Source organism: Botrytis porri (assembly GCF_014898465.1).
Source record: "Botrytis porri strain MUCL 3234 chromosome Unknown BPOR_008, whole genome shotgun sequence".
In the NCBI taxonomy this organism is placed as follows: Eukaryota; Fungi; Ascomycota; class Leotiomycetes; order Helotiales; family Sclerotiniaceae; genus Botrytis; species Botrytis porri.
Window position 1 is genome coordinate 272,125 of NW_024066082.1, and position 8,547 is coordinate 280,671.

The window sequence follows — 8,547 nt, forward strand, 5'->3', positions numbered from 1 at the left end:
AAATCCTTCTCTGCTTTCTCTCCAGACGAGACTCTTCACCTCTCAGATATAAATACTGAAAACCTCATTCGAATGATTTGACTCTGCCTTTCTTTCTTTCTCCCTTTTCAAGAGATAATTATGATTTACAATTTCCTCCTGTAAATTTATTCCCAAAATTAGATTGCGATTTTCATATTTCTTTTTCTCATCATCAACACATGCGTGTATAGTTTAGAAGATAGATGTCGTCGGTAAGTGAAATCAATTACACAAATACACACTCATTTCTCTCTCTCTCTCTTCCTCTCCTCTCCCCTCCATTCCACTCCACATATTCCATCCATCCTACCCCACGCCACCTCTCCTTTCCATCTTCTCCCCAAAAAGGAGAACAACAAAAAGTGAAGGAATAATACATATAATATAGCTTAAATACTCTCATTCTTTACATGCTAGACTCTTATTTTACAAAACAATTATATATTCATCTACTCAAACTTTTTATATCTTTTTATTCTAGATATCACCTCTAATCCTTGTAGTCCTATATTCTATTGACTATTCACTATTATTATTACTTAAACCCCTATATCTCCATCTCCATCTCCATTCTCATCTACTTATACAATCACACATCTACAATCACACATTTACATCTACACACACACTCATTCACATGCACCCACGCCAAACAATCAAAGAATCACCCCAAAACTAAACAAAACAAATAATAAAATCTATGAATAATTTATTACTACCTTCCCACCTCCTACCTCCTACCTCCTACCACCTACCATACTAATCCATCTATCCCAAGCTATTCAATCCCAAGCTATTCAATCCCATCGTATCCCCATGCATACATATATTTAGCAAACCATCCATCAGACCCCATCCATCAAGCTATCCATTTACAACATATGATAATTTTTTATACCCAGCCCATGCACCCATCCACCCATCATAAGTATTTACTTTTATTCTTAGCTCAAGAATTCCCCATAATCATCATTCAAGTCATGATTTCGTGATACAGATCACTCGCATTCATTCCTCCACAATGGAACGAAGAGACTGCCGTGTCTGAATCCATTGGATGTCATATTATACCATGGAATAGAATCCTGTCTGCGCACCAGCCAGACAGGCAAATTACCCATTGATTTACCTCAACATGTCATCGTAACATCATACGAATCTCCAACTACCCAAAAATCATCTATCCATCACAATCCTATCTCACACATCATCTCGACTTATCAATTAAGCTCCCTGAGCCAATTCTTGTAACTTAACCTTCTCCTCATCCGATAAAGCCTCATAAAACTCATTAAATCCTCCTACATTTTCTCTTCCAGCCTTAACAAAGAATTCCGTCAAGTAAGCTTGAGTTTCATCATCTCTGTTTCTTCCAAAACCACCTCTTCCCTCTCCATATGCCATAAGATCTGCCTTTGTACTCGACAAACCTAGATCAAGTACACTTGGAAGATCTTCCCATGAGTCATCATCTCCATCTTCGTCCGCAAATTCTGCTGCTGCTGCTGCTGTTGCTGCATTTTGAAGTCCTGATGCCGACATAAGTTCTTCAATTAAGACTTTGATGATTTTCAACGATGCAGGAATAATAGTGAATTGATCGGGGTCTGATTGTCGTGTTAGTTGTGGTGGGGGCGTGAAGTATGATCCGTCCTTACTGAGTTTGGCCTTAGATCGAGTCATGATCCGATTACTGGTTGGAATGATTAGATCACCCTTAACCATGGTTTGATTAACACGTGGATCATTGAGACTGAAAATTTTGGAGAGTGCGATGACACTATTTATGATTAGCCTTGGACAATGATTGAATCTGCGAACAGAATGGGAAAGAGAAACATACTTTTGTCTAATCTCATCATATCCTGCAAACACAACTGAATGCTCCAACCATTTGCTCAAAACAACTTGTAAACCACTTTGACCATTGATTTCAATTTGGTTCAAGAATTCAACAACATCGTGTGCTCCGACCAAAGATAAGCGAGCGAAAACTAAAATCAAAGATTGGATGAAAGGAGCAGCTTCTGCTGTAGCAAGACGTGTCGCAACAGCTCTCAAGAGTTGTGGTAAGTATGGACCAAGGCGTTCTTGACCAGCTTTCTCAACAAGTTCAGCTGCAAGTCCTCCAACTTCTGAAGCAGAATTATCTTCCACTTCAGGACCAAGTAATCTATCAATAATGATTAGACAAACTTCCAAACCTGTTTTATTGCTTTCATCATGCCAAGCAAAGACTTGCTGATGATCATGCATAAGCATATATTTGATTGCTTCAGCACCTGGTCGTAAAATACCACCTTCAGTTGTGGTCATCAAAAGTCGATTCAACTTAGGTAACACGGCAGCAACATATCCAGCTGGAAGGGGTTCCGATCCATTCTCGGTAAGAATAGTAAGTAGGTCTGCGGCAAGCTAGAAGAAAATATCAGTATCGAGCATGGGAATATCAAAAGCACCAGAAAGTTTTACCTCTACCAAAGGATCATCATCAGTTATAGATCCCACATCAAATGCACCGATCAATGAAGGCAATACTTTGGTACATAAAGCTGTGTAACCCGGCCCACCAGTAAATGACTCAACAATTTCTTCAAATGATTCAGTGACCAACATAGTCAATTGAAAGTTCGAGGCACCATGTTTTGCAAGAACAAACAATAAATCTAGAGCTCCACCTTCATCTGCAAGTGTTACTCTTGTATCCATTTGAATTGCAGATCTCAAAGATTCCACCAAGGTAACCAGAAGATCATCTGCAGATTCAAGTTCTGTAAGATCCTTTGAGTGAAGAAATTCGGATATGGAAGCAATAATTGGAAGTTGTCGATCAGCAGGTACAGTATGAGCTAGAATATATCCTTGTATAGATTTAATGCAAGAAACCTTAACAACTTCGGCCTCATCCACATTGACACCTCTGACTGTACGATCAAGTAATCCAAGAGAAACCTGGGGTATACTTTGTGCAAGGTTACCAGCAACCAGATATCCTCTGGCACGCAATAAGGGCTCTTCCTCTCTGTTGATAGAATAATCGATAAAAGGTAAGAAAGCTTGGGAAACCTCAGGGCGGATCTCTTTGTCGCAATCCAAGAAATCGTTTGTAAGTTGAGTCAGAAGGAATAAAACTGCCTCTCTCAATCTCCATGAAGCGGCGTCCGAGGAAAAGATAATTTGGGTATAGGCCAATAAGCCTTCCAAAGCACCGTGAGACAACCACTCACCAAGTTTGATGAGGAGGTCTCCACAAGACATTCTGAGAGTGTATTGTGTGGTGACAGATGATTCCTCTGCCAAGAATAAATTGACATCGATATCCCATAATTCTTCCTCCTCCTTGAGAATTTGTGCATAGTTTACAGCAAGCTTCATGACATCAACAACCCAAGGGGTCATAGCCGCACCAGCGTTTGCTTGCAATTGACTTTCGAGTTCTTTTTGTACTGGTGGAGCTTTCAAGCATGATTGTAAAAAGTCGAGTTCTTCCAATACCAAGAAATCCAAAGTATATGGCAAATTATCCGCATCCTCCATGCGACCTGGCATATCATTATCGACATACATCTCTTGGAATATAGGTTGTGCGATAGACAATTCTGCCCAAGTAGCGCTGAATAAAACTGGACTTTGTGGAAGTAATAATGTTGGGAATACCGATTTGATCTTCATCAAAGTCTTGACAACTTGTAACTTTAATGCAATAACTCCACGCCATTGTTGATCGACTGGTCCATCCTCTTCAGATTCGTTTGGTGGTGGAGGTAAAGGTTGCTTCATGATAGCCACAAGGAATGGTGTCCAGTCCTTTAGGACCTCCTCTGCAAATGCTTTAACTTCCGTTCCATGTTCGTCCTTGACCATTTCCATAATATCGAAAGTTCCTCGGAAAACGGATACTGATAATGCGCGTAATTTCCCTAGACGTGCCTCATTGACTGCTACACCATAGACCGTATTGACAATATCTCTTGCGACGGAAAAGAATTGATCTTCACTCAAACTTTCCTCGACAACATCTGCTAATACTTTTAATGAGCCATGCAATTGTAAATCTGTGCCGGTTTGAATAATGTGTAGAATAGTTGGGAGGAGATCCGGCCATTGATCTGGATAATCGACATTGGCAATTTTACTAACTACCATACTGTTCATTAAGTTGTAGATTAGTATATGCGCTTCTCACGAGATCAAATGCCCCTCCATCAGCATATCCAAGACCAAGAACATTCAAGGAGAAGTGTTTCCACAAACCTAGCTGCACCCTTAATCTTCCTTGAATCTGTATCACTTGTAGCAATTCCCAGCATTCGTGCTCTAATCTCTGCCTTTGCGCCCTCCTCGATTTGAATGGTAGGGTTGCCATTATCATCATGACCGGTCCAATTCTTGCTAGTAAAGTTCTTTAAATTTAATAAAGCAGCTTGTCGAAGTTCTGAAGGGACGGTAGCATGCGAAGCAATTGATGCAAGCGTGGAAGGAAAAGCTGGATCGGTTTGAGCAGATTTCAGAAAGATTTCAGCTTGTCTGCGGGGTCCATCTGCAGATGATTGTGTGTCTGCTAGTATTTGAAGAAGCTGTGCTTCGTGCTGTGAGGCCATATTTGACTCTTCAAATTAAGAAATCGAATGTAGAAATGAAATAAAATGGAAGAAACAAATGAAGAGGGATTGTAAGGAATTGAGTGACACCTTTTGGAGGGGGGCTTTGTAGAGAATGGGATGAGGGGGGGGGGGGTGAATAAATTTAGGAGAGGGAAGTGATGGAATTTATTCGTAGTCGGTATCACGGTAAAGTTGATCGTCGTGGTTGAAATTCACGTTTGGCAGGTAAATGGACACAAATCATTGGTCGAGATTTTAGAGTTTGGTGGTGGGTAGGTTGGTAGGTAGGTAGGTCGGTAGGTAGGTAACTAGGTCGGTAAATCTTATCGATTAGATTCTTGAGTTTTCCTCCAAAAGATTACTAGGAAACTCTATTTCTCTGATTCCACCATGATTGACATCTTGTTATGCAATTGGAAACAACGAACTTTCCAAAAAGGATTTCAAATACCAAAATAGTCATGTTATGATGGAGTAATGATAACTACTCGATACTACCATATACCGACGGCCAAAGTCCCAAGCAAGCCAGCCAAAATTCCATATCAACCACCCGGCACATTCTCTACCAAGTCGCCCCTCAATCGATAAGCTCTTCTACTATTCCAAAGAGTAGCTCACACAACTCGATAACCATCTTTTCCATCCACAATGCTGGCGCGTCCTCCACCTCTCAGTACCCCTCACTCACTACACACGCATCTCCTCTCCTTCCTCACTCTCTCAATCCATACAATATTACACGCGCGCGGTCTCTATCCTGAAAATACCTTTCTCTTGACGCGCGCTTTCAATTTCCCGTAAGTTTGCTGGTTTCCTTCTTCACGACTCTACTTCCTATCAGTGTGAGGTCTATCTCTATGCCAGATCCTCAATCTCTTCCCTATCTTTTTCCCTCCCCAAACTCCCAAATTAACACTTTTCAGTGTCCCTCAGAACCGCCACCCTGAACTTTGCGCCTACATAAATTCCTGCGTCAGCGCCATAACCCCTCATCTCCAAGCTGGAACCATCAATACCGTCTCCATAGTAATCTATTCCGATTCTCCCGCCGTCGCATCCTCTTCCTCTCCCAACGATATCTCCTCCTCCCCCCCCACAGAACCTTACCCATCTTCCCCCTCAGTCCAAATACTCGAACGCTACATTTTTAATCTTTCCTCTTTTCCCTCCATCCCCTTCAACGAACGCTTTACATTCCTCGAAGGGCGCGCTCCTGCCGATATAAGTACCATTCGCAATGTTGACGTCGAAGAAGAATTACGTGCTTGTTTAAGAAAGCTAGCTTACAGCGCGAGTAAATTGGAAGACTTAAAGAATCCAGAGGAGTGTACGTGGGGAGTTGTTATGGAAATGAAAGAACATGAAGGAGAGGGAAATGCGCCAATTAGACACCCACAGCGCTGGGAACCGGCGGTCGCGGAATTGCAAATCCCAACTGGAGGCGCGACAGATGTAAAAGGAAAGGGAAAAGCCAGAGATGACGAACCGGTAACTAGGAAAGAGAGTAGAGTTGGGAACGCGAGAGGAGGTATAAAGAGTACGGCTATCAGGGCAGTGGAAGTGGGAGATTTCATCATGGAAGCTTGGATCGAAGAAGGAAAAGCCAAGTTTGAGAATCGAGAATGGCGCTCCCAAGATGAGGGTCGGCAACATGAGTATGAATGATGGGTCATCATTACCAGCCAAATGAACGAGATAAAAGGACGTCTACGCCAACAAAACTGGTACTCTCAGAGGAGGAAATCAATCGTAAGATACGTGCGCCATGTAGTTATCAGCCGGCAAATGTAGGTCTCGAAATCGTAAAAGTATCCCTACTTAGCACAATCCTCTACGCAAATGACTGTACTTTATTATGGACATACAACCCCTCAACACAGTCGGAGTATTCTACTCCATCCCTCCCTCAAAACCCGAAAGACTCAATATCTACACCGAGGATCTAATGGGAAGGGATGGGAGTTAAGAAAGGGATTTGAAAATTGAAGCGAGCAGGTATACCTTGGTAGGGTAGTGATACATGCTTGAAGTACGTGCGTAAGAATCCCACTCTGCGTAGAGATTGAAAGATATCCAAATCCATCCATTCCTCGAAACCAAAAAGAAATCATCGATCATCAATCACCACCGCCAAGTACCTACCTACCTACCTACCTAGATAGTATCACCATGTCACAGTCATGAAATATCATACGAGAATTTGAATAATGTAACATCATATTATAATGTATATAATATACGATGAATACCTAAACTAACACTTTTTTTTTTGCAAATATGTATGTTTTTATGTTTGGGTGTTGTATTTGATACCTAAAAATTCGATTCTGATGTATATGCGATATGATATGATATGATTCTAGATATCTCTCTCTCTCTCTATCTTTCGAGCTCTCTCTCTCTCTCTCTCTCTCTCTATCTATCGAGCTATCGAGTCAAAATGTTACTGTTCGCTCCATCCTATTCATCCTATTCGTCTCATCTGTCTAGTGTAGTGTAGTGAAGTAGCGAGATCAAAAGAAATGAAAAGAAATGAAACAATCTGAGATACCGTGGTATGTCATGCCATGCCATGCTCAATGCTAAATGTGATGTAATACGATGTGATGCAATGCAATGTGAAGAGATCCGCTGCCGCCCGCCCATGTCAAAAAGTGAAAAAAGCTAACGCATTTCCCTTCCCTTCCTTTCCTTTCCATTCCGCCGTTCCCCTCGTTACCGTATCCTCTCCTTCTCCAACCTCTCCAACCCCCCACAAACCCAACTAACACCACCCATATTTTTCATTTCCCCACCACTCCACCTCCTCCACCGTCCCCTCTCCCTCCCCATACCACATCAGACTCGCTACACTCTCCTCCTCCCTCTCGACTTTCCGGTGGACCCCCTCCCCCCCCAACTCGGACCTCAATAACAATTCCTCCACCAACCTTGTCGGATTCCAAAACTGCACATCGTTCATTTTCCACTCTCTCGCTTCCCTCTGCGCCTCCCGCAATACCGCTTCTAATTTCTCCGCGTTCGCCGCACTATTCGATTCATCCTCGAGTACTAACCTCAAAATATGTAGACAATTTCCCGAGGAGGGGGAATCAATGGGGCCGTAGTAGCCACGGGTCCAATAGGCCCAGACGCGGGAACCGGGGGTTCCGGCAAGAGCACCTTTGATTTCGGGGGCGCGGCCGAAGATGGAAGTGGACATGACGTTTTCGCGGAGGTGGTGCCATTGGATTGTGGGGTAGTCGGGGAGGAGCGCAATGTGGGTCTTGTGGTCGTTTGCAAGGGAGAGGACGCGGCGGATGTAGGTAGTGTCGAGGTCGCAGAGAGGGGGTATGTCTTCTTCTTTTAGGAGGGTGGTGAGATGTGAGGAAGGGGTGGAATCAGCAGAGTTGGGTAGAGGGGGGAGAGAAATGTGCGAGGAGGGGAAGGGATGCCAGCCGTGGTTTGCGTAGAATTTTTTCCCTATATCTGAGAAGAGGATGGAAGCGGGAGTCTTTTGACGTCCGGGGATATTGGGGTCGAGTTGCCATGTTTTGAGGATGCTGCCCAAGTCCGTCATCATTCGAGAAGCATATTTACGGCCTCGATTTTTGGGAGGACAAAAAACAGATCCAATCGAATGAATGATAACTTCTTCCACTTTTCCTTCTTTAGATATAAAAGCTTTTTTACGGAGGGATTCGCAGGAGGCATAGATTTCCCGGTGATTTGGAGGAGAGGATTTATTGACTAGACACCAGTAGGTTATCCCATCTTCTGAGGTTAAGGGGACGCTGGCGAGATATTGCTCTCGATGAAGATAATCTGATTTAGAAAGTGCTTTGCCCCATTCTTCATAATTGAGATGCCACGTTGCTAGCTTTTCTTCTGGGGTTGGATGAGCCAGATGAAGATCTGGGGAACTGTAATCTGGAAACAT

The 8,547-nt window shown here is 43.0% G+C and overlaps 3 protein-coding genes across 3 annotated transcripts; 1 reads left to right on the forward strand and 2 right to left on the reverse strand.

The window, feature by feature from the left end:
- Positions 1-715: 715 nt before the first annotated feature.
- Positions 716-4,732, reverse strand: EAF01_006248 (uncharacterized protein). The gene is made up of 4 exons (XM_038914502.1): positions 4,276-4,732; positions 2,494-4,168; positions 1,865-2,436; positions 716-1,801 (listed from the first exon to the last, which is right to left on the reverse strand). The coding sequence occupies exons 1-4, from the start codon at positions 4,620-4,622 to the stop codon at positions 1,246-1,248; spliced, it is 3,150 nt and encodes a 1,049-aa protein (XP_038769457.1). The 5' UTR covers positions 4,623-4,732; the 3' UTR covers positions 716-1,245.
- A 262-nt stretch (positions 4,733-4,994) lies between these two features.
- Positions 4,995-6,711, forward strand: EAF01_006249 (uncharacterized protein). Its single transcript, XM_038914503.1, has 2 exons — positions 4,995-5,425; positions 5,552-6,711. Exons 1-2 carry the CDS (start codon positions 5,277-5,279, stop codon positions 6,291-6,293), a joined length of 891 nt encoding a protein of 296 aa, XP_038769458.1. The 5' UTR covers positions 4,995-5,276; the 3' UTR covers positions 6,294-6,711.
- Positions 6,712-7,392: 681 nt separating this feature from the next.
- EAF01_006250 (uncharacterized protein) lies at positions 7,393-8,547 on the reverse strand (the record flags this gene model as incomplete). Its single annotated transcript, XM_038914504.1, has 1 exon — positions 7,393-8,547. The coding sequence occupies one exon, from the start codon at positions 8,545-8,547 to the stop codon at positions 7,393-7,395; it is 1,155 nt and encodes a 384-aa protein (XP_038769459.1).